This window comes from Pseudopipra pipra, chromosome 17 (assembly GCF_036250125.1).
Source record: "Pseudopipra pipra isolate bDixPip1 chromosome 17, bDixPip1.hap1, whole genome shotgun sequence".
NCBI classification, from domain to species: Eukaryota; Metazoa; Chordata; class Aves; order Passeriformes; family Pipridae; genus Pseudopipra; species Pseudopipra pipra.
Genome location: NC_087565.1, coordinates 2,281,239 through 2,307,891, shown reverse-complemented (window position 1 = coordinate 2,307,891; position 26,653 = coordinate 2,281,239). Strand labels below are relative to the sequence as shown.

At 42.1% G+C, this 26,653-nt stretch overlaps 1 protein-coding gene across 8 annotated transcripts in view; it reads right to left on the bottom strand.

Annotated features, from left to right (window-relative positions):
• The window catches only part of EYA2 (EYA transcriptional coactivator and phosphatase 2), an 81,733-nt gene that overhangs the window by 38,337 nt on the left and 16,743 nt on the right, over window positions 1–26,653 (bottom strand). For 6 of the 8 annotated variants that reach the window (XM_064673689.1, XM_064673688.1, XM_064673687.1 and 3 more), the window contains exons 2-5: window positions 8,374–8,492; window positions 4,703–4,751; window positions 3,938–4,080; window positions 977–1,093 (exon numbers count right to left, since the gene is read on the bottom strand). In XM_064673689.1, the coding sequence (XP_064529759.1) occupies window positions 977–1,093; window positions 3,938–4,080; window positions 4,703–4,751; window positions 8,374–8,482 (418 nt within the window). In that variant the 5' untranslated portion in view covers window positions 8,483–8,492. The other 2 variants (XM_064673694.1, XM_064673692.1) reach the window with 2 other exon arrangements.

Below are 26,653 nucleotides of genomic sequence, written 5' to 3'. Positions count from 1 at the left end.
AAACCAGCTTAGTGCTCTGACAAAACCAGCATGTGCAGTCTCAGCAGAGGGGGTCAACTCTTAGTCCTCAGCTTTCTTAAATAATTTCTAGAATGAAATGAATTTTACCTTGTTTCCCAGTTTGCGTAACTGTTTAGGATTTTAGTTACTCTCAGATTTCAAATCAAAGTGGATGTGTGTGCCCACCTTTCACTTTCAGGATTGAGAAGAATTAAGAGAATTGACAGAGACAGTTTTGCAAGGGGGACAGTAATGACACAACAGGGCATTTCGCCCCAAATTCCCAACAATATCAAAAAGCAAAGTGACAGACTTGATCTCTTTCCCTTTCCCACAGCTTGTACAACAACTTGGGAAAGCCATGCAATCACGCTTTGGTTTTCCAACCCTTGGAAAATCCCTAAAGGGGAGGACAAAGGCAAGGGAGAGGTTTATCCTCGTGCATTTGCCCTCCTCCAGTGGAGTCACTCATGGGTTTTTTTAGTATCAAAGTATCAGCTTTTTAAAAAAGAATTAGTGGAGAGAGTATACAGCAATTTAACCACGGAGCAGTTTGTTCAGATCAGCATAAGGCAGAAAGAAGTACAATACTGACAGGACTGTTGGCATGAAGTGTAAAGCCACCTTTTTGTTTTGCTTCCACTCAGAATGCAGGAACCCACACTAACACAACAATCCCAGGTATGCAGCCGCAGAACTAATTAAAAGAAAGAAAATGCAATTTCTGCAGAAAGACAAAGCTTATATTGATCTTCTTGAAATTTTTCTGGGGTAAACTAGTGTTAATCCAGTCCCTCAGCCAGAAATCAATGCCTTGATGAGCAAAACAGATCTGCCACAGACTTACCTCCATGCCTGTGCTGGCTGCCTACACCTAAAAGCTTTCCACAGTAATTTCGGCAGAACTGGTCCAGCGTGGGGGTGTGAGATTCTGAGCAGCCACAGTTCCTCCTGCCAGGCCCTGAGCTGTACTCACCGTGCATCTGGTACGTGTAGGGGGCCTGTCCCGCTGCTGGGGCACCAAAACTGGATCCATAGCTGAGGAACCCACTCTGTCCTGGGGAATGGCTCAGGCTGTCCTCTGTTTTAATGCCTTTGGGGTATACAGTGGGAACCAAGAGTAAAACATGAGTGTTTGTCATATAAAGGTGTAAAAAAGCAATTTCAGTAATTAACAATTTACCAGCTACGTTTTCACTAATAAACTCTTCTTTCCTATACTTTCTTTTATATATTTATATTTAAATACACGTATATTTAATTACATGCATTACTCAAACAGGTCTCCTAAATAACAGTCAAACAAACAAATCACAAATAATATTTGAGTCAGCTACATCCTGTATCCATATCTGAATACACTTTTGCTAAGGCAGGTAAACAACCGTGAAGAATATTGTTTTCCAAAACAATTTCTGAACAAATAGTTTTGTTTCATAATTAAACAAACTCACTGACTCATGAACTTTCTGAACAGTTATCAGATGCAAGCAAAGATTAACAAAGCAACAGGACCTTCAGCGAAATAACCTCAAGACTTCTGTTCTCTACAGAGTTATTTTTTACTTGCATTATTATTTTCAGCTTTGGTATCAAAACATTTATTGGCAAGTCATACAGGAGGGTTATCATCTATTCAGTTAGATATAACATACAGTTAAGGAACAATAGGTAAGCCCTGAAGCCACAAAAATCTTTTAATTTCTAAACCCAGGCAATTAAACTGACAATTTACAGGGGGGAACAGCAATAGCTGAATTAAACATTGCAAGATGAAACCCTTGCTGGTAATGAAAGGGGTTGATATTTTATTCTGAGACGTTGCTGAGGTTGTATAGCTGTATTATTAAAATAAACAGCTCAAAGGTGCATCTTATTACCAACCCTGTGGGCATGATCCTTCCCTCCTCTGCATGTCTATTTGCACACAACAAAAAATGGCCACTGGACACTGCCCAAGTGATGGGACCAAACAAAGACCCTGTTGATGTTTGGGGCTTGAATTTACACACTTCCCAGGCTGCTGTCATCTTTTAGCACTTGTAGGCAAACCTGGCAAAAGACAAGTTGAATTCAGGTGCCTTTCCCCAAACATGCTGTTTTCCAGCCAAATGACTCCTACAAGCATCAAGTCTGTGTTTGCTCAGGTTGGAATAAGTCCTCCCAGATCATGTTTTCTCTAATAAAAATCACTTATTTTAGCCTTAGGTGAGAGGAGCTGTGATGCAGTTTGAGTCCAAGACAACAAGAAGATGATAATGCTGCACAGTGAAAGGTAGGACGTTTCTTTGGACAGGGAGGGAACACGTGCTGGTGCAAATCTCTGGCTGCATCCCTGCTGGGGAAGCAAAGTGTGCACACAGAAGCCACTTTTCCCCACATCCCATGCTTTTCAATTCCATCAGCACTCCACATGCCAGCATTCAACCTACCCCGGGTACAATTAATCTTCAGCCAATGGGCCTTTTTGGAAGTCTAAAAATTGTTGTCAGACAGCAAAATAACTTAGCACCAAATTAATTTCCACACAATGTTCTGTTTTGTCTAGAAACTGGCCCAGTTTTATTTTTGTGCCTAAAAACAATACTGCTTCATTGTTCTTGGTTGCCAGCCAGGTGGAGTTTTTCATAGGCTGTGTTGAGTATCTTAGAGAGGGTGTAGGGGCTGGGGGAGGGAAACCACTGCTCAAGGATGCTAAGAGGTCATCCACAGGATTTATAAGCAGCATATGGGCCTGACACATGCATACCCTAAAGCCTCTAGGCAGCAGCAAATGGCTCTACTTTCACCTGCTCTAACAGGACAACTGTTCAGAGTTTGCCTTGGAAATCAGCCAGCTGATGGAAACACACAAGTAGCTCCAGGAGAGGGTCTTAAAACATTCCTCTCATCATCCTGGTAGAGCTCCAGCTCTGCTAAGCCCACTTCCCTGATCCTCCAGACTGCTGCACTGAACCCCCCTTCAGCAAAAGCCTTGTCAATGGCTGTGTAAGAGTTTCTTGTTGGGAAGACATACTGTATTTGCCAAATAAACTATGGTGTTTAAGAGCACAAAAGAAACAAAACTAAGAAGTCATTTTAATGGTGCAAGACACAGCACTCGGGGGACCAGCCAGTAATAAGGAGCCCAAAGCTTTCTATTATAGAGCTGTACCTAAACAAGAGCAACATCTCTCTGGTCTTTAGGAATGGAAAGAACTTCTCAGCTCCCTCAAGAGCTTGAGGACACTGCTGATGCTCGGTTTACCAGGCATTCCTCTGCCAGGAGTGCTGGTTTAATTAGTTCCCTGTGTGAATCCCCAGCTGCTCCTGCCCAGCACTGTCTCCCCACAGCTGCTGGCAAGGCTGGGCAGAAAAGCAGGGAACAAAGCTGACTGGGGTTAGAAACATTTACTGCACCTACAGCTCATAACTGCCCACTTAAACACAGACCATCTTCCAAGACAGACCAAAGTACGTTGTGTCACTTCACCCAGGCCCTATTCTGCTCTGTGTCTTGGTTCTTCTGTAATAATGTACAGAAAGTTTTTCTTAAAGTAGCTTGTACCATTGAGACTTCAGGAAGAATCAAGGAAAGCAAAATGTAGTTTATATTTACTGCAAGAGACTTTGTCTTGGCAGTGAGTCCTGGGAACACTCACCAGCTACTACTCTTAAGTGGCACATCCAACTGAACCTGAATTTTTCATACCCTACCATTGACTGGCTCCAAACTTTACCTAGTTTGTAAATACACAGTCCACGATACGAAGAGTTGACAGGTAGTTCAAAGTAAACCCAACATTTTTAAACAAGTCAGATTTTCCCCCGAGCCTAAAAAGGGAGCGTTGCTGCGCCACAAATGACATTTCACTGCAAAGCTTAAACCTTCAAATCCATTCTGCTGGCAGCAAGAGGGGCACATCCCTCAAAGGTAACACAGCAAGGGAGTACTCACTGTAGGAGGGTATTCCATAGGGCTGCCCTGGAGGAGGGTAGGCAGTGTATGCAGCAGCCTGCTGGATTCCCGTGCTGTACTGAGTCTGTCCGTACGTTGCCATTGTTGGGAAAGATGGGACTGTCACTATATGGGGATAATGTCTATTCAGAACAAGAAAACAGAAGGTCTAAGGCAATAGTTACTGCACATGATCTTCTAGAGCACAAGTGGTATGCTTCTAGACATCTTGATAAAATAACATTCAAAGTATTGCGATGAATATTTTAGGAACTTGGAATTGTCTAGACTGGTGCAAAAGGTTTTTTCAGTGTGTGGCTCCTGATATGAGCCATCAAAATAAGCCACCTAAAAGGATGGGGATTTTAGGACCGTGCAAAACATATGCAAGTTAAAAAAAAATAAAATAAAATCAACACACTGCTTTTTCACGTTTCATTTTGAGTGGGCCAAACAAGTGAGTGTGAGGGGAAGCCTCTGACATTTCGACATATCCCTCTGTGGTCACTCATAAACACAACAATATTCAAACTGATAAGGTTTGGGTTCCCAGGGGCACGAAAATGCAGTGCACAGTACCTCAAACCTTATTTCACTCCATATCTAAGAAGATTAAGAAGCAGTTACTTCGTTGTGCCAGAGCCGTGCGGGGGAACAGGTGGATGGGCTTAAGGCAGATGTTTTTTGAGGTGACAGAAGTCTGCACAAAATGGCTGTTCAGCAGAACACGGCTTTTAAATGACAGCACTTGGCACGAGCACTCACTTTGTGGTGTACAGATGGAGAGGACACTGAGGTGCTGCTTTGCTGCTGCCTGGAAAACAAAAATTAAAGGGTCTCAGATTTTCATCCCGTTCTGTTCCATGGCCAAGCTGATACAATTGTTTTTACCGTTGCTGGTTCGAGAAAAATATACAGGAATTAGAATTAGACTTTGTTTTTAGTGAATCTCCCCAAACTGAGGTAGGTAAGAAAGCTATTCTCCACTTAACAACAAATAAAGATTTAGTTTTTAACTAAGGGTGATACCAATTTATTGAACTACCAGTTTTTTTCTTCTCATGGGAGTGATATCAATCATGAGGCTGGGCTTTGGAGGGATGACTCATATGCTCAAGGCTATAAAAGCAAGTACTATGATGGCTGAAGTGATTTAAGCTCACTGCACTTTTTGCTCTTTTGCTTTTTTTTGTACTTTCCTAGACCATGACTCACTTTCCTTAATGCTCATTAAAACATATAAAATCAAAATAAATATTAAAAAAATACAACACTCTAAATCTCCTTGATTTGAATCTTTTGAGTTAACTATAGCCTACCTTATTTACCTGCCAGCAGCCAAAAAAACCCAGTAGAAAACCCTATCACACAAGTTAGATGTGCAGGGTCCTGGTTACAGGACCAAACTGTGTCCTGTAACACCAATTGAAGAAAAATGCACCATCAGCTTTATCCAGAGACAAATTCAGGTTTACTTAATTGAAAGTAAGAAAAAAAAGTCTACATTAAAACCTGCAAGTTGTACTGAGAACACTGTACCAAAATGCCACCTTGAGTATTATGCAGCTTGTCTCCACAGTGCCATCCAAAATCTTGCTTCTCAGTTCCCGGTTGGAGCTGTTGGTTGTTATTTCAGCACTATAAATGCCAAAACACTCTCACAGTCATCACTAGGGACACTGGGCACAACTGATTCAGCCTCTGCAGAGGGTGATTTCCCAACTGCAGGTGCACAGGGTGGAAAGGGAGATTCCTGCAGTGCCCCCAGTGCCGGGACATCGCTGCTCCCAGGCAGTGCTGGCAGCGAGGTACCCACAGAGCTTCAGATGGATTTGTGCCTTCAGCACAGAGCTCCACAGACCTTCACTTGCTCAGCCGTGGGGGAGCTGGTGAATTCAACACTTAAACCGTAATTTATTTAGTGAAATATGCAAGCACAGATAAAGTCTAAATACAAGCAAATAGTGCTGTGGGTTTGGGTAGCCTGTTACACCATAAACACGGACACAATGCCCCAAAAGATTCAACCTGCTCACGTCTGAAATGTTTGTTCCTCCTGATTTAAATCCCTTTTGAAAATGTTCTCTCCTACACAACCCCTTTTCACAACATTTTACATGGCTTGATCATTTTTCATTATAACATGCGGATTACACCAAACTATTTTTAAAAACACTGGCATTTCATCTGATACTTTTTTAGACTAAATTTCAATAAAACATGCATCATCATGAGTTCGAACTGAAAATATTAATTACTGGACATTATTCTTTGGTTTTGAATGTTAATTTATATAATTAACCATAAAACCTATATAGCCCTAATCACTGACAGAAACAAAACCATAAGGACTCCTTCACGTTCTTAAAACCCTCAAGCACCGTAGAAAAGCAAAACCCACCCCCCTATAAAATGTGTTACAGTAACCTATTTCCCAAGCAATAGGCAGAGAGCTTTAGTTTAAAAAAACTGACAAAGGATATGTTATAGAAATGCATATAGTCACTTAAACACACGTAGAAAAGATAGGTTTTAAATCCAAAATTGGGCTTACCTGACTCCCCTTCAAACTCCCTATGAAAAATTTGCTTTGACTTACCTGAAAGAAAACAGTTTATAAAATTAAGATTTTTAGACTGTGAAAAGAAGAGCTACACAATTTCTCTCCGTCCTTCATACACCAAAATTACCAGGATTGCACTGAAGAAACAGACATTAGAGTATTCATTCCTTTAATTCCTAATGCACTGACAAAGAGCAGAACAGACAGTTTGAGCACGAGCTTAATTTCTTTTCTATTTGAAAAAGACTACAGCTTCAATTTTTTTTTTTATTTCTGAAAGACTAAGTACAGAGTAAATAAGTTTGCCAAGAATGCCAAGTAGGAATTTACTGTGTGTGAATATGCAACATGTTACTGTCACTGACAAGAAAAGGCAAAGTTAATCCTACAGGCAAAATGTGAACTTAAAAAATTTTTACAACATAACTGCTCATCTCATGATAAGCAACCATGAAAAGAGAGGGCCAGACAGCTACATGGACATTTCAGTGAGTAAGCACTATGACTAGACTTGCTAAATTTAAAACTGTAGGTGTAGCACAGAGCATACATTTGTGTGCATTTATTGCTTTGAGAGCTCCGTCAATCTGAGAATCGACAAACACACAAGCATTTTCCTGCTCTTCAAATTAACAAGAAGTTATTTTCAAGGGAAAGAGCACAATCTTGGTAGCACAAGGGATCATTCTGCAGCAAAGCAACCGTAATGTTTCTATAAGAAACACACCAGCAGGAGCTGTCACTGGCAAACTGGTGTCCAACAGTATGACTGCGATGTTGGCTCTCATTTATATCACATTATAAAAAACAGCTCCTGCACCAAGATGTTTACAAGATGATGTACTTAAAAATCATTTCTAGCTCTAATCTTTTCTACAAACAGGTACATTTAAAAGGATGTTTTCTTTAGATTGTTATTCCTTCTACTGCTCTTGCAAATAGGCAGTCGCGATTGAATCAGGCGATTCCTAATGCCTCAGCAAACACCCAAACAAAACATCTCCTGGGCTTCTAAGAGCCTATAAATGAAGGGTTAAACACACTACTAAAACATAATAGCCAGTGCCTTTTCCTAACTCCCCTCTAACAGGAAGGCTGACAGATCCTGACCGCAGCAAACAATAGCTGGGATTGTACTAGCAAGAACTAGTTCAGCTGCATCACTTGCCAATAATTTTTTTAGCAGATTTAACATTCTTCTGTTTCCTTCACTTGAACAGTGTGATGGGGCGGGAGGGGAGGAGGAGGAGAGCAGATAAATTTCCATCAGAGCCTCAGCCACTGAAAGAATTTGTCCTTGGTACCTGCCAAATGTGAAACTCCAGAGCAGGGGCCAGCAGGGCTAACCTTCTGGAGATGGCAGCAATCAGAATCTCAGAGAGATGCAAACTGGGGCACAGAGCTGCTTTGGAAAGATGTTTTCTGGCTGTCTGATACGTTGCTGGGCCTGGGAGCCCCCACACTCCCCCCAGCACAGACACCAAAGCCCAGGGCTCACGTTCACACCACTGGGTCCAAAAAAAACCAAACCACCAGGTCTACACAAAATAGGTTTTCTACCTGCAATTTTTCCAGTGGAACAAACATATACAGCATGCACATGTGTACATGCAGGCACTGACCACACAGAGATACATATCTGCACGTGAAATATTTCTATTCCACTTGCATTCAAACCATTGTGGAACTAAAGGATTCAGCCACCACTGGAGTGTCTACAAAAAATACCCAAAAATCTCAGTTGCTCACTATACTGTAGAACTAATTGTCAGGAGAAGGGGCCTTGCAGTGGCCAGTCCCCTTTGGTTATACATATATATATATATATATGTTATATTATAGCCAGTAAACATTAAGCAGAAGAGCAGCCTACCTTCTATGTCATCTGGAGCCGTGGCATAAATGTGAGAAAGGTTAAGCTTCAGTCTGTCAGGGCACTCTCTATTTACAGTCAGACTGGGTGATATCACTAGATCTAGCATTTCCTTATACCTGAAGGAAAACAAAGGAAAAATACAATTTATTCATTAATTATGCATGCTTACTAATGATTCAATTTTTTTTTCCCTAAGAGTATAAATATTAAAGCTGATTACCTAGACCCAGGCTTCATATAAATTCCACATAATAACATTCACTAAAGTTTTCATCAAAGGGAAACGCTGAATTAAAATGCAGTACTTGCTTCCTTGGAGATTACACCCATCTGATAAATGCTTTCCCTTTCTTCCTGGATTTTGCCACACAAAAACTAAATTCCTGATTTGTCATATGCCATCAAAGCAAGAATGTACACACCAGTGTCCAGTGAGGCTCCAGAAAACACTTCTACTGGTTGCAAATGAAGCTGAGGGCAGTGAACAGCATTATCCAGCATTTTAAGATAATAAAAAGTACTGGTGACAGGATCAGTTTTCCAGGGGACACCCAAACCAGGCACCCAATCACAATGTCCTGGCCATTAGGTGGCAGTGACACAAGGACAGTCCCTTTCACAGAAATAACCTCAAAAATTTCAAATTAACAACATATCTTCAGTCTCCAGAGAAAAACATATTTGTTTACGTGTGCTATAATGGAAGCTTAAAACCTCTGCATTACACAACCAGTCCAGAAAAGAGGACTAAATCGTTATTTCAGACTCTCTGCACAACATCAACAGGTCTATTTGTGTTTTCAATAGATGTCCCTAACTCCAGCTATACACCTTTTCAGAAGTGGCTTCCAAAAACACTCACTTGACACTGGGGGGAATTTGGGCTATCAGGGAAAAGCATAACTGTGCTCTTGGACAGAGCAGGGCCTTGGCAGCAGCAGCTGGGAGAAAGGGAATCAGGAGGTGAGTGGATCCAAGGCACCTGGCTCAGCACTGAGCACGCTGCTGCCAAGGCTGGCACATCCCTGCTCCCAGGCTGGGACCCTCTGGAGCTGGACTAAACAGGCAGCAGGTGACATGGCACCAACAGGCTGATAACAACCCCCAGCACACCTAAAACGTGGTGAGGTTACAGACAACAGCACATAAACCTGAAATCTCGACGCTGGGCTCCTGCAATACTGATCTGTGCATTCTGGGAGAAGCCAAGAGGCTTGTTTTGATTTTCTGTTTAAATACCACTCCTATGGCTTCACCAGTTTTGAGAAACAGAAAACAACAAACCACAGAATTTTTATCTGCACTCCCCCCCCATAATCACTTTTACAAAGCCTGCAAGCCCCTGTGAGGGAGGGTAAGTATTGTAAGGAACAGGCAAAAGCCACATGAAGTATTTCACCTGTAACCAAACAGCAAAGACCAAAGCTGAGCTCATTTTCACTTCCCCACCTAACAGCTGGGAAGGCACAGTGCCCAGGCAGAACACGCATAAACCTTCTGTGAATTTGCAGAACTGCCAAAAGTGGGTATGAAGAGGCATAACCATGTACAGTGTCCTTTCTCCAGGTGGGATCTGGCATTTGTCCACCTCCCTTGGAAATCCACCTGGGCATATCCACCTTCATGACCAACACAGCCTCAAGTTCAGGAGCTGGTAAAGGCTTCCTGAGCCATGGAGACCTTGAGTCAGCAGTGAATGACCAGTGCAGTGGAAATAACCATGCTCTGAACCCAACACTCCTGTGATCCATCTGCTGTGTGTTATGGATTTTCTAGGAAAACAAGACCAGCATAAAAACCAGCATTGCTTTGCAGCTGCATCTTTGTTGCCAGTGGGTCTCAAAGGGTTCCAACCCTCAGATGTGCCCCTGTGAGAGGAGCACAACTGACTGACTCCCCCTCCCCACCTCAGGCACAGACAGACTGAAAATGCAGGTTCACAGGGGCCACCAACTGTGCCCACAACCAGTGTCCGTGCCACCAACTGCATGGAAATGCAACAAGGACTCAGATGCTTACAGGGACACAAAACACATTCCCTAGGTGTAAAAAAATCCTACCTGAGTGACACAGTCCAATGACAGAGCCAAAACTCCTCACCTAACCCCTCACCTAACTCCTCACCTAACCCCTATTCCCATACAAAATAAAACACAGCTTATGAGACACTTGACTCAGCACTGGAGGAAGCTATCCTAGTTTTTTCTCCTGAAATGGCCAATCTCACTCTCTTACTGGCACAACCCTGCTGCAGAGGGCTCAGGAAGACTTTAGTGGTGCTTCTCAGGGGGGCAGAACAAGGTCTTTCCTACAAAGCTATGGCTCTTAAGACCCTCTGAACTGCAGCAGGCTCTTTTCCCAGAGGAATTGCTTTATTCAAATCCACTGGCACCCAATTAAATTTTGTCTCCTTGGCTGAGAAGGCAGGGTTCAGTTTTATACCAGGTTCTCCTTTCCTCTGTATGCAAAGCCCATTTCCTTTCCCCTTATTACCTTAATGCTGTACCTGAACTGAGGAAAAGCACTGCTGTCCCAGCCCCTGCCAAGCTGGGGATGTTCTGCATTGTTTCTCAGATAACACATGCCCTTCAGCATAATCCAAAACCCCATCACTCATGACACTGCCCAGGCTGTTGCCAAGCAAACAGGAGCAGATGTTTAAAGGGAAATGATCTTTTACAATGATTAATGCACTTTAATTACATCATTGTTCAGAGATTTCATTAGCCACTCTCTGACTGATGATTTTTCTGCTGCTTTTGTTCTGTTCACTTTTGTGTTCACAAAGTCACATTACATTTTCCTGTATTTGTTCTACAACATTTTCCTGGTTTGGTTTTTTTTTTTCTTTAGAGTAAGTATTAGTTGCATGTTCAAACAGGTAACTTGTCACAGAACTGCCTGTCTGGTTGTGCATGTCACGATGTGTGTTCTTAGTGGCTTTGCCTGTTTTGCACGCACCATTTACTGATTTATTCATGTGCATTTCTCACTTATGAGAAACTCTTGACAAGAGTTTCTGAAATTCCAGTTTTAACGATGGCAAGCCACAGAAAACAGTCAAATAATGGAACAGGGCAAGTATTTAACACAGTAAATGACATGCTGCAGTGCAACTGATGAAAATATCAGAGCTTTGTTTGCTTTTTAGAGCAAAAACATTTTCTGGCTTAAGTAATGTACAGTAAATCAGTAATAAAATTTGCTGAATATGAGCTTTTATTAAAATCAGTGATGGCAGCATCTAGCATGCAGGGCTGACAGACATCTGGAAGAGCTTTTGGCTTCTGTAATTAAGAAGAACTTTGTGTGAATTTGGTGCTCAGCTTCTCCATTAGAATCCCCTCCTCAAAATCCAATGTTTTGCCCTGAAAGTTGACCCACAAAACCTCTGCCAAGAACAGAAACTTTTCTAACATTTAGGAAGGAAAAAAATAGAACTAAAACTATTTTTCAGCCATTATGAAGCTGAGAATCCCATTTTAAGTGGTCAAATTTTTGACTGAGGTGTTGAGGCAACATACAAATCATATATTCTTTTACAACCATTCTTTTAAACAAATTCTTTTACAAGGCAGTGATTCCAGACCCCAACTCAAGACACCCAAATGTGTGCTGAAGATCAAACTACTGAGCCATCCCCATCTCTCTGCAGCAAAGAACTCAAAGATGGGTGTGAGTACAATGCTGAAGCAGGACCCAGTGTGCAGACTGAGACTGCAAGGAGCTCTGGGTGCTGACAGGGATGAGAAAGGATCCTCTTTCATCCATGGATAGTATCTGAAAGGATGAAACAGGAAACCACCATGGTGTTGAGGGCAAATGGAACCACACCACAGCTCTGCCCAGCACAGCTGAAAAGCCAGAAGGCACCAGCAAGAGATGGAAGAAGACTCCTTCCAAAGCTTGGAGCCCTGCTGCTCAGGCATAACTTAAATCATCTCAGTCCCTCTAAATTGTTATTAACATGCAAGTCACAACACACTCAAGGCATCATCTGGGGACCACAGGCATTCCATCCTCCCTGAGGACACAGCTGACTTGGTCCTGGGGGTCTGCACTTTTCACTTGTCCCTACTCCATGTCTGGGGGGAGAAGACAGTATTCTGGCTTCAATAGGTACATGAAGTGGAACAAATGTTCAAAGGAGAACTTCCAGAGCATTTTCAGTAAATCAGACATCTGGGCAGTCTGTGGTACCAGGGTAAACTCAGTAGCCAAGCAATTAAGAGATTTCAGAGGGAATACAAGCAAGGAAGAGCAGAGCATTTGCCCCACAATGACTCTGCAGGAGGGCATTTGAGCAACAGGATGGTACAGTTCATAAAGGATATTCAGGAGTAAAAGACAGTATGGAGGGAATAAAACTTTGGCATGGGTATGAGAAAAAAAGAGAATGAGCTCTACATCTGCCATCAGTGGAGGAACTGATGAGTTAGGAGTCCTGCAGGCAAGAAATGAAGACAGAACTCCTCCCTTCCCCTGGGAAAAACCTGCCAGATCCCACAACGGGAAATACATGTACTTTAAGGGAGTGACAAATTGCAAAAAAAGTTTGTCCATGAGGGGAGAGGTAAATCCAGAAATTACTCTCCCTGCAACAACGCCATGCAATGATCTTCCCAAGAATTTTTACTTGTGTCTGGCTGGAGGCCAAATGCAAGCTCAAACCACCAGATCCTCCTAAACATATGTGTGTGCCAACACAGAGCCCTAGGCAGGAGTGATACAAGCCAAGTCCTCTGCTTTTAGCTTTGCCTTGAAGGGGAGGAGTAGAGACAGAGATTGCAGCCTAATTGCAAGAGTAACATTTTTGTCTTGCTTCCATGGCTTTATCTGGTTTTAATTACTTGATCAACTACTTTTATCTCCTCAAAAAATGGTGCAGATGACTACACAGTACTTTATGACTCCAGTGGAACTCATCATTAAAGAGAAGACATTTCAGAAGCAAATCACATGCAAAAAAACCATGAAGATGGTTTTCTCAACCTCTGATTCAAAGAAAACAAACAAGCAAACCCCACTCCAATCCCCAAAAGTTTGTTTCTTCATTCCTAGGAAATACAAGATCAGTTGTAATTTTTTTTTCCCATATGGGTAAGATTTTCAAAAGCACCTGCTATGCCTCATTCATTTTCACTGGGAATTAAGGTTTCTACTATTTTAACTCCAGGAGAAGCGTAGGAGCTTAGGCAGCTTTGCCAGGACTAATTGGTTGCAAAATTATCTTCCCTATTTTGCTTTGCTCCTGTACAAAAAAAAAAAAAAAGGAATCATTCATAAGCAAGGAAAACACCATTATCTTGCAACCACCTTCCAGATGGTATAATCATAGGGAATCTCCCATAGTGAAGATTTTGGCTTCTTCTCTCCATCCATTTCAAAAGTACTTTCATTTCCTCTGTCAGTACATTCCTCCTCACACTGTTTGGACGTTTTTCCTCTCCATCTATAATAGATTCTTTGTTCCTTCCATTTCGAGAGCTCAGAAATGCTTCAGCAGGTGAAAACCACGATGCTCTTTTCTCTTTTCTAAGGAGTCCTAGTTCACCCACAAGTACATCTGATAGATGTGTGCAGGAAAGGCCTGAACAGGCATAAAGTTAAACCTGAGCTGGCATAAGTGCTCATGTACAAGACTGACAGTACAGCCCCGATGACAAGATATCCTTTCAAGGTGACCTGCAGGGCAACGTGCCTTGGGCTGTTTATGCTCCTGAGAGCTGCCTTTGGCTGATGTAATTGGACAATAAAAGCAGCACTACTTGTCTGGATTTATCATTGCCCAGCCTGTTTCAGACACAAAAGTAAGAGGACTTGTAGCACAGCATCTGGGGTGGGGGCACAGAGCTCCAGCACAGACTATCTCAGGCAAAGGAACAAGAGAAAAAAGCTGTGTGTTAGATAGGCAAGAGACAAAGCACATCAGAGATCTCTTTTTAAATGTGTTAATTCTAAACGAGTTGAAGAAAAATAACTGAGAAAAATAACAAAACAGACCATTTCTTTCAGCTTCTGAAACAGCTATTGTTTAAAAACACCCAAAGTATTCCATCAGCTTTAAAATCCTTCCCCACATGGTTTCTGTGTTTTGTCTTTTTTTTTTTACACACGAGACAGTCTTTTTGATCAAATTTTTACTTTCACTGGAAGTTTTCTGTCTTGCTTTAACCCATAGACCAGACAGTAAAAAACAGATGAAAATTCCTGTCTCATGAATTTTTTGAGCCAAATTCACTCTTTTCTTTTTTTTTTTTAAGGAAAGTCAGCCTGAAGATTTTTTTTTTAGCACTTGGAACCAGCAAAAATAATTGCATGCCTTGTTTCCCTGGAAGTCCTGAATTTCCAGAAGCATTGGCTTGCTTCACCAGGCTTCATCACCTGCTTTTCCAGATTGCTTTTCAATGATTTTTCTTTAAATATGCTGTTTCTTTCCTGTCTCATATCTGCTGATTTTAGAAAAAAAAAAAAGCAGGCTGTCTTCATATAAATAAATGTTTTTCCTCCTCCTAGAAAGGCTTCACTACTGCCTTCTCCAGGTGCTCTTTTCCTGGAGACACAAAGGATACAGAGAAGAAAGGGGGGGCTGTGATCCCCCCGCACTTCCTGCGATTAACTCGGGAAGAGATCGAAGGCGGATAGGACCAGGGGAAGCATCAGCATTTGCTGGCTGAGCAGCCCAAAGCAAAGGGGATTCAGTGCACAGATAAACAAACAAGATGAGAGATATCTTGACCATTTGTCTGAGAGGCAGTTTGAAAATTCGGGTGAGCAAGTGCTGGGGTTCACAGCACAGACTTCCAACCTGGCAGCCCGAGCAGAAATACATTATGGCACTGCTTTGAGTCACTGGGTCCTTTAAAGCTCATTTCAACAATAGGATTTCACTTATTCTAAGTCAAAATGAGAAAGGCAAATTTTTCAGAATGCCTTTTGCTGGTCTATCGAACCTGTTTGCTAAGAAGAACAACATTTGCAAAAGATCTTCCTATTTGCCAAAGCATAAAATTACTCAGCTCTCTTACTGTGAACAAGCAAGTACCACACAAAAGGGGCTAAGATGGTAAAGCAGCAGTATGAGCTTATAGCCTCCAGTCATTTGAAAAATAAAATTGTATGTGTATACATATATACAAATGTACATAAATAATCTCTTTCACTTTCCACATTCCTCCTTGACATTCACAAGCTTTTTAATTTCGTCACACCTCTTCCTATTCAGAACCCCCAGGCGTGCCAGGGCTGCAAGTGACTGCAGAAAACCACTCTGGCAGCTCCAGCTGCAGAACTGGGACCCATAATACAAAACAACTGCCTCCAGAGATGGGGCTTCCCAAACCAGGGACTGCAGGGTCCACCTCATGAGACCTGTCACTCCTTAGGCACCTCTTTCCATGCTGAAGAACTCTGCTTTTTACTCCTTCTCTTCAGAATCACAAGGGCTAAACATTCACTTAAATATAAATTGGGGGGGGGTTCCCCCCTCACTCTGTTTTCTGCTTCCTCCTCACATGCTATGGTGAGGGAAGAGCAGCATCTGTGTTTGGACATGAAAACTCTGGTCTTAGCAGCAAAAAACCCATTTTTAAATGGTTTAAACACACAGGTGTGTGTGTTTGCAGGGCCTTATTCTGTAAAACATTTGCATCAACATGCTGTAACATAAAGTAACCACATAAGCAGAATTGAGCATCCAGAAACTGCTTCTGAGAATTGCAATTCCAGTTTTGCTCCCAAGCTCTGCCAGTAACAGATCGGGCAAGTTTCTCAGGACTACATTAAGGCCTCTGTAAATCTGGGAAACGCAGTATAAATTGCCAATTGAGCTCATTTTAGGGGCTGGAAAGTGCTCTGAAATCTTTAGGTGAAATCTGTTCACTGCTGCAGTATTGATATCCATGCCAATGAATAATGACCAACCTGAACAGGAGACAGCCAAGTAGGAGGTGAGGCACGAGAGCTGTCCTTCAGGGCACGTTCTCTCACTCATTTTTGGTCCAAAAGCTCTCCATTCCCAGACCATGAGAATTTCTTCACCCTTTTGATACACTCCTTAAACCTGTCAGAGTCCTGCAATGGCTCCAGCAACCCACTGGGAAAGGCAGGGCTGCCCCTTTACAACAGGGCTGTGTCAGCACCTCCATTCTCAGCCTGTAAAGGAGTAGCACTCAGGGAATAATAATTCAAAAAGAGCTATGGGAAAAGAACTATGAAATGCAAGTTAGTAAAAGGACTTTGGATGTGAGGGAAAAGTCTGGTGTAGCAGCACAGGTGAGGCTGGAGTGAGAATGACGTACTCTCTCCCTGCTTAAATCCCCCAAGTCAGACTTTCTCTGAGCAGAGAAGACAGCAAAAAGAAATGTTTGTTGTATGTGTAGAAGCTTGAAAACATCTCTGACTGGGACTCTCTTCTTCCCCTGCCCCCAGTGAGGGGAGGGAAGGGAAGATTATCCCATCTCTCTGCAGGAATAAACCAAGAAAGATCATTCTCAAGGATTCAGAAGCAATGAATTCCTCATGTTTTAGATCTTCAGTGCACTGTGTCATCTATTTATGAAGTATCTTGACGAAGGAAAACATAAATGCTGGCCTCGCTGTCCTAAATGCAGCTGATGCCCCATGTGCCAGAAGGAAACAGGGCAAAGTTTGTAGCTTCTCTAAAACTGAAGACCCTTTTTTAAGAAACTGGAAGTATAACATGATTTAACAATGTTTCTGGAAACCCTGTATTGCTTTGACTTGGCTTCACGGTTTGGAATTTAAGCAGCATCCCAACCCTCCCACAGCTCCTCATATTTAAAAAAAAAAAAAAAAAAAAAATCTTTGTGGTATTCCATTCCTACACGAGGGAGAACAAAATCTCTGACACATAACATAGCCCCCCACCCCAAAATTGGCTTCCCTAATTGTTCCTCATCATCTACAGATTTCTGGGTTAGGGTTTTCAGGGCGGGGGGGGGAGGAAGATGGGCTTTTCTTTTCATTTTGGATTAAATTAAAGCATCACTAAATCACAACCTGTGATTGCCAAGTAATTGATGACTGAGCACGTCTGTGGCAGCAGTGGGACACAAGTCCTGCACCAAAGTTGGTCATTTCACCAGGAGGAATAATGAGCTGCCAGTATTTTTGTTCCTGTATCTATAACTGGAAAGTTCAAAAGGGAGTCTCTGAATCAGGAGACTGGCTGGTGATGATGGTTTACAAACAAAAGTGGAGCAGATTTCTCATTTTAAAGAGCTCCAGCACAACAGTGAACAAAGTAACACAACCTAATAGCTGCATATCTTGTGAGTGTTAGGAGAAAAAAGGACAATCACCAAAGGCAATGCTGGAGCAAACAGCACTTTAATTTGTTACTCACACCAATTAACAGTGTGGAAACAGCCAAGGGGAGAAGGAATTTACTCAGAGCAAATGCTCACAGTGTTTTCCCTGATATTAATTCCATTAATAATTTGTTTCTGTGGATATTTGAGAGCCAGGCTAAAATAACAACATGGGAATAACAAATGGGACAGCGTGATTTGCTTTGTATGTTCAGGTGGGCTAAGGTCTGATTTCCCAAGAGTTTTGGTGTGACAGGAGGCTGAAGCTCTTTCTTTAAACCCAGGCAAAAGTTAACTTTGGGCCCAAGCTCCCAAAGCTGGTAGTTGTTAGGTTTATTTTCGAGCCAGAGGGAAGGGATTTTTGCAGAGATAACCAGAGGATATTATCAAACAAAGAAGAGTTACAGAGCACCTTTGCAGAGATCCTGCCATCCAGCCACTGCTACACTGCATGGAAGTGGAAACACCCAATGACAAATGCAGCAACCCAATGCCATGCACACAAACGTCCCTGTTTTCCTTTGCAAAGTCTGATCTGATAAAGAAAAACACTTCCTGAAAGTGCCATTTTATGACATTAACCAGACCTCAAACAACAAACTGAAGTACAGAGGGACACTGACATTTGAACTGCAGGAGTTTTGTTTTCCATCTTGCTTTTCCCCCCTGTGAATATTGCATTTTAAATAACTGGAATTTTTAAAATCCCTTTTCCTCCTTTCACCATGATGTCATGCAACTGTTGCACAAGAACAACAATGCAGAGCTACCACTGCTGCAGCCAAGTTTGGCACCAAGAGAGATCAGGGCTGGCACCAAACACCACGGTCTTGAAAACAAATTTGGCAGAGGTAGTGCTTGCCACTGCTGCCATAAACAGCAGACAGGGCAGTGAGTGGAGAAGTGCTGAAAGAGACCGTGAGTTTGTTACTGGAACAAAGATGCCCATTAGGTAACCACTTAATCCAGCACCTACTCACATGTGAAAGGTGAAGGGTTTTGGCACATCCAAAGTAAGGGCAGTATCAGGGGCCAAAGTGCAACATCACAGTGCCTTTCACACATCCATCATACCCAACTGAGCCTAAAAAAAACCCCCAGCCAGCTACCTGTCAGCCAGGAGAATCTCTGTGCACAACTGCAAGTTCCACCGGATTATTTGAAGAAAAACACTTGACCCACACCAGAACACATCTGTCTCAACAAATTTCTCTTTCCAGTACTTTTCAGTTCTGCTTTCCCGGGAGGGCATTTGCTCCTATTCAATGATGCTGGAACAGTGCTCTTGGAAAGAGATGCATATGTCTGTTTTTCTTTTTTTCAAGGCAGATGGAACAGAAAAGAAACGCAAGTTTTCCTCGCTGTGTCCCTCTCGGCTTGAACTGAACGAGTGTGGGCTGATTTTCTATGCTCTATATAAGGGTCTGATGATTTGTGATGTGGACATCTGCCTGCAACTGGACAGATGCCACCAGCTTATTACAGCAGACAACTCGACAGCCATGTAATTGCAGCATCTTTCAATTGCTACTTTATTTTTGGAAAAAAAACCCCTCTTTCCCTAGCAAAAAACTCCATATTCCATCCCAAATTTCATCAAATTTCAAAATTCTTTAAGCATCTACTCTCAAATAAGGGAGCACCTTCACCAGGCAGATAAAAGTCAGAAGCATGTGTGGTGCTGTAACAGCTTTTTGCCAATTTTGTTAGCACTAAAACAGGTAAGAACATTAAAAGCAGGTTTCAAGTGATTTATTTGACCCTCAGTAGTAACTTTCATCAACAGCACCAACAAGCACTCCTATTGGGATATCCAACATGGTGTTTGAGTGGGGAGCCATAGAGAAGTTACAGCCTCCTTTTTCAGCTTACCAAGCAATAAATGAAAAGCAGGTTGGTTTTTTTTACTAGTACATATGCAGGAGTAATATAAAAATTGAAGCAAAGGTGTCTGAGCTCAGGTAAGTTACAGTACTACATTAATTTCTCTCAACTACTAATTAGAGAGCCACCTTAAAATACTAACACAAAGAAAACTGCTATTAGAAAAACAACTTACTTTTTCTCGAGTGAAATGGTCAGAAATGGCAAATTTGATGCCACGGTCCTGGCTTAGGGCTCTCCATAGGGAGACTTGGATTCAGTTCCGTGTCAGCCACAGGTTTCCTGTTACCGCAGTAGTTTACAAAGCCAACTCATATTTAACCTGCTTGCCTCTATTTCCCTCCTCTTTAAAACAGAGGTTTCTGCATTTTTCCACTTCTGAGCATGTTGAGCTCAAACCCACGAAGACAACGTGCTGCACTCAGGTAAGTCAGCACAAGGGCACGAGGGAGAAAACTGTATGAATGCCAAAGACAGAAAAGCAACACTACAACTAATAAAAATGAATCAATGAAAGCAACTTATTTCTGACTTTTTCTGCTACTTCTCAACCTCTCTCTGCTCTTGTGCCCGTGCAGGGAGCAGGCACTGCCTGCAGTTGTCAGCACAGAACAGAAGCCCAAGTCTCACATTCCTACTTCCTCCCAGACCACATAATCTCTCTCCTCATTCCAACACCCAACTTTTGCATGGTTAAATTCTCCCTTTAATTCACATGTGGCTGTGTAACTCTCCTACCCCAGTCACTTCACCCCAGTTGGTGTGTTCCTCCCCTGGAGCAATAGGTGCAGGTATGTCGTGCATCCTCTGTTCTCACATGTTCACATGAAGCATAACCAATCTGCTAACCCCTGGACAGCTGCTGGTTTTACAGCCTGTCATCACAAAGACTGCCTGTGTGCCTGCTGGGAGGATTCTGATTCTTTGGGAGCCCAGCAACTGAATTCACTCAGTTCAGCTGCAAATAAGCGTGGAATTGAAACGCCGCAATTAAGAGAACCAGCCTTGCTTAATTCAGCTTCTCTCCACAAATGAATACAGGGGATCATCTAACATCTTAAAATCCTCCATCCTTCCCTTCTAACACAGTTCCTGAAGGTTAATAGGGTGCATTTTCAGCAACAGATGCTGCAGAGTAAATGGGTGCAAAGATCCCAAACTGCAATTCACCTGTGCCAGAACCTCTACCTCTAAAACTGGTCTAGGAGCGACTTCCTCAGCGTCCATGTGCAAGTGTCAGCAGGGTGGAAGCTTGGAAAGACAAAAATCAGTGAGAAGATAACACAAAATCAGAAGAACATGTGACACAAAAGTAAAAAGCTCCTGGGACAGGGGCCTGAGAAAAGCCTTTTGAAATGTTATGGAGTACTACTGAAAAACACAACTCTGTTCCTTTCTGTGCACTGGATAAGAAAACAAACAAACAACCCCCACAAAAACATTCGGTACAATTCATAAACAAACAAAATAAGTTTCTGCTGGAATTACACTCCACCTATTTCCCTCTAATTCCTGGGGACTGCCCCCAAGAACTCGAGTTGCTGGCCTGCTGGGGAAAGGTTAACAACATCTAACTGAAAAAGGCAACTTTTTCCTTGTCCTGTCACACACCACTTTGCCAGTAAATATGTGGGGAAAAATAGTTTGAAAAGCATGTCCATACACCTTAAGCTAAAGTCCTGGTTTTAAGCAAGCCAGCCTGACACCGAGGGCTGTAAGAGTTAAGATTTTTCTCAGAGCTAAGCACACATTTTTCCATGCAAGCAGCTGAATCATGGATATTTGAAAGAGCAGTTTATTAAGCACAATATAGCATATCTCCTACTCAGCTCCATAAAATGTGTCCAGCACTGTACAAAGCATTAAAAAGCATTTAAATCTGAAACTTGCTGGCCTCCACTGGCACAGCAGAAGAATTGAGAGAACTAATCTAACAGCTGTCTGGAAGCACAGCAGATTTATACCATGGGTATAACTACAGTTATCTGACTTACAGCAGAACACTGAATGAGCAGTGGTGGTCTCTAGACAAATGCAATGTATGGCAACACCCAAAATACCCTCCTGACTCCAGGATGCTGAAGTTAGTCACCTTGCTTCCTAGAGGAAGCATTCCAGTTTGGTTCGTAAAAAAGAGCAGTCAAAGGAAAAAGCCAAATAAAGGCTGTATACAAGTAAGTTTACCAAATAGCTAGATACACAATGGTTCTGTTGGTCTTTTGCATTGCTATGGAACTGAATTTACAGGCAACAACCAGCAACTGAAAACTGGCAAGACTTAATAGCCCAAGACTTTTGTTTCCTGGTATATGTTTATTTTTTAAGGGGAAGAGGAGATAACATCAGAGAAGCAGCAGTATAAACAGCATCATTAGCTGTATGGAAACTCATCTCTAAGTATTTGAGACTGCAGCACATGGCAAATACTGCTAATTGGGTTTAGAATTCAAATCTGAAGTTCAGTGAATTCACGGGAGAAACAGTTAGGTGAATACCACATGAATCTATTAATAACTGAGCATATAAATGAAATTCTAGAAAGGCTGGCAAAATTACCCTCAGTTACACCAAAACTTTGAGTCTGTGCCAAGAAAAGCTCTATGGTTTTTGACAGCAGTACGCAGGTGGGTGGAACTTCAGGGGAACTTCATTCCAAAAGGGGGTTTTCCTGTGGCACCTCCTTCCATCTCCACTCTCCCCAGCATTAGAGCAGCCTGATGACCATGTGCACTCCAGGGCTGGAGGACAGCAGAGCTGGTACAGACCTGGGAGGCAGCCAAGAAGACTTCTGGGGATACTTTTCATGAGGACAGAAACTAAAGGTATCAGAACCACAAATCACTCCATCCTCATATTCTGCCAATAGTAAGGCAGGGTGCTAAGATGCTTTTCACTGTCATTTTGTTGAAATATTTTTAAAGACTGGCATTTTTAAAGACTGCTATCAAGGACAACACTGAGGTAAACGTGAAAGCTGAGCCTGGCTTCTCCTCTCCACCCCCCATTCCATCCCCAGGCTCCTCTCCCTGCAGTTTATTTGGCAGGGAGGTGTTGCACAGCCAGTGTCTCATCCAACATTGCTACGGGAGTGTTCCTGAACATGATTAATTTGCTAATGATACAAATCTCCAAACAGCATGTTAGTTCTGCTGATGATTTATGAAATGCCAGAGATCCTTCTCTCACCAGTGATAAGCTCTTTCAAGCTGGTGATTTTGTACGAAGCCTCTTGCAATTTCTAAGGCCATTCTCAACCCCACCTCACTCCCAGACAGTGCAGAGGCAGAGCTGCAGCATGGATTTCTGTAATGAACTGCAGGTTATGTACACACACAAATAATACAGAGAGTCAGATTATGAATTCTTGCATACTTTCATATGCAAAAAGCCCAGAGTGTGCTTTGGAACAGAGACAAGCCTCACTGGGCAAACACTCTGCTTGGTCTGCTTTCCTCCCAGGATGCAAGTGCACACCAGCAACTGCAAAACTAGGGAACATGTTTCCCTTTTTCAACTGCTCACAATATTGCCCTTGGCACCCCAATGGCTCAGAATACATGAGTAGGAATTCCAAATATAGTCTCAGAAACTTCAGTAGTTTTTCTCATTTCTTTGCCAGACACTCCCTATGCTGTACAATGCACCTGACACTCACAATAACCCCCCAGTTACCCCAGTCCAGCATCCTCTTGACCAGAAGACACCAGTGATACCCAACTGCCCCCAGGTATGATTTCATTACTTTGATCAATGACACAAAGGATATGTTTTTCTTCTTCAAGCAACATTTGCAGTCAGCTTGTGTTTCCCTGTGCTTATTCTCCAAATTTATGAAGACTATCAGTTGTTTTTACCTATGTGGAATAATCACAGATAGCTGAAAATATTTCAGATGTGAGGTCGTCACTCTGACCAGCCAAGAACCCTTATGGGTTTGGTTTTTTTGTTGTTGTTCTGACAAGTTGGCCCTTGCTTAACAAAAATACCTCAAAACTGGAATAGTGGGAATTGATAGGACAGTTTGGGAACTTTTCCTGAATAAAAGTAGGCTACTGCAAAATACCTTTGCTGACTGCCATTTGCATTTGTTTTTCTGTTGCCACCTCCCCACAATGGTGATGTGCTCCCAAAGGGTGCAGTTAACTCTCTCCCTTAGTGCATTTACTTGTCTCCAGTATGGTTGTGCTGAGAAATAACTGCAGCTCTATCCAGCTTCATTGTCTATAAAATAAAGCACTGATTTGTAAGCATTAATAAGCCATCTATCAGGGTGTGCATGCCCAGGGTGAGCCAGAGGGATCTTCCACTTGCAGCGCCTCCAGAGTCAGATGTTTCAACCACCCTGCACACCACAAACTTGGGGTCATTCTGTGCCTGCCCTGAATGCTTTCCTGGCACAGAAACGAGTCAATCCGGTCAGATTTCTACATGTAAACAAGTGATTTTTATTTTGGTAAAAAGCCTCAGTCCTTTCACTATTCCTCTCTTCATTCCTCAAGCACATTTACATCACTGAAATACCTCAAAGAACTGCCTCAGCAATGCCATGTATTTCTCTGCCCTCTTCCAAGTGTGGCATCTTCCCTAAAGCTCTCCAGATTATGATACTGCACTAAGACAATCTCACATCATCACCTCCAAGTTACTATTCCAAGCCAGCAAGAGGTATAACACCTAAATTTAGAACCTGAACACAAAGAGAAGCAACAGGCAGGAGGAAACAAGATTTGGGAACTTGGTAAGAAATAAAGCCCTTCCATTCCTATCATAACTGAGAATGACACTGCATATATACCACCTAATACCTGTCATGGCTTTCTTTTTACTTGATCATAACTGATTAATGTGTGTGCATTTAGCACAAGGGCACTATCAGTCATAAAACAACACTTGTACATATGACCAAAAAAAGCAGTTTCAAGCCTGCAGTTTGTTTTGTAAATCAGTGTAACTCTGGTTGTATTTAACAAACAGGAGAAAGAGGGAACTTTACATATACTTATTTAAATGTACTTCTGTGCTCAGACAAGCCTCAAGTTTGGTTGTTTCAACTCTGCAGTTCTGTCCACAACCTGGTAAAGCCATTATTTCCACAGAAACCTCACAGGAGCAATAAAAAAAAAATCCAAAAAAACCCACCCCAAACTAAAACCTATCTTCATTTGCATGCACACAATCTTACTGAAAAATATGCATGCAATCAAGCTGCAATTAGCTCCTGGCACTCCCTCAGTCTGTGATGGCAGAGAGCACCTGCTGAGCACGAGGCTTTTAAAACTAAACATTTCTTTCGACTCTGGGCTCTGCCTTGGTTCTCTGCTTCCAGCCTGGAGTGAGCTGGAACTTCAATCACAGGAGCAAGGCTCCAGGACCAACACTGCTGCACTCCTGGAAGCAGAAATGTTGGAGCAAAGGTGAGGAGGTCGGACAAGGGCAAAGTCCAAAGTAATTTTAAGTGGTTCAGCAAAGTAGGGGAGGCTAATGGGAAACCATTTTAATTTGTTACAGTCATCCCCAGTGAGTAAAAGGACAACGTTTTTCTTCAGCAGCTTGATCACAAAGCAGTAAATCCCTCTGTGTATATAAAAGATCTATGAACAGTATAGATCAAATGTCAAAAAAAGGTTTGTACTATATGTCAGGAACAGTTTTAGATATTCAATCATTCCTATTTTTAAATACTTCCAACAATTACTCTCCCTCTAGAACCAGACCTACATACATAATTCTGCCATTCTCCTCCACAAAGACACAAAGTAGAGATGTTTTTGCAGCAAATGTTTTTGGACCTTCTCTTTCCTAAGAAACACAGTCTTGAACATAAAAACATGCCATCTCTCCATCCCTTCCCAAAACACTTTCTGACTCTTGCTACTAACAAAAATTTATGCTGCTTCAAGTACTGGCTGCAATCTCTACTTTATAGTGCCCAGGCAGCAATAAACATGCAAACAAAGCACAGCTCAAGGTGACAATATTGTCCAGCAAGAGAAATATCTGGAAGTAAGAATTATGCCAGAATAGGATTTTCTCCAATTGCTGACAGGGTTTTTGTTCAGTGTATCAATTTCTTTTTCCCTGAACAACTGTCAGTTCTGACAGACCCACAGGCCTGCACACAATCTACTTCACTGCAGTTGTCTGAGATGGGATGGAAAAACATTTTAAACAGTGAAAAATGCAGCTACTCAGCTGCAGGTTCTTTTTTAAACTTTTTTTTTTTTTTAAGTCAGAAGCAGGATTTGTAGGCTTCAAAATAGAATTCAGCCACTAGGAATTATTAAGCTTTCCTAAGGCTATATAATTCAGAGGCAAACCCCAAACATTTGGTTTATTTCGTAACAAAATAATCATGTCAATTTGTATCTTGTGTCCACACTGTTTTATCTCTGGTCATGAGAAATAAATATTCTGAGGCAAGAAGCACTTTATGACATCTACATTCACACTGGTTTTGGATCTCTACCTGCTGCTGTAATCAACAAGAACCAAATACTGTCTGAACAATAAAACTCCTGTTTGCAAAGTCATTTCAGAACTGGATGCTGAAGAGTTTTGTTAAGTTTTTGGGAAACTTCTGGTGTTGAGTTTGCCTTTTTATAAAGAACATCAACCAGTCCTACAACTCTGGAAACCCTCAAGGTAAAAATCCCAACAGCCCCCAGGGAGAGATGTTACACAATGTCTGAGCACACACTTGCACCAGGACAAGGGGCCTTTACAGAGGTACAGCTCAGGTGTAGGGTAGTGATGCTCCTTGAGAGCATTATTCACCTTTTCCTAACTAAAGGTCACACATTTTGCTGCTGGCAATACATACCCCCTTCATCAGGAACTCATGCCAACACTTCTCAACTTCAGTGTCTTGAACTAACACTGCTAGCTGCATCCTCAACTAGGTTTTGGAAAGATCAGTTCTGTCTTTAATAAACTTTCCTATACAGCAGCGAAGTTGTACGCAGGGTAATTTTCTTAAGCGTCGAATTTTTAAACTTTTAATCCATTTATCATCAACAAAGAACTCTAAAGAAGTTTAGACAGGTTGATGTTGACCCCTGGCC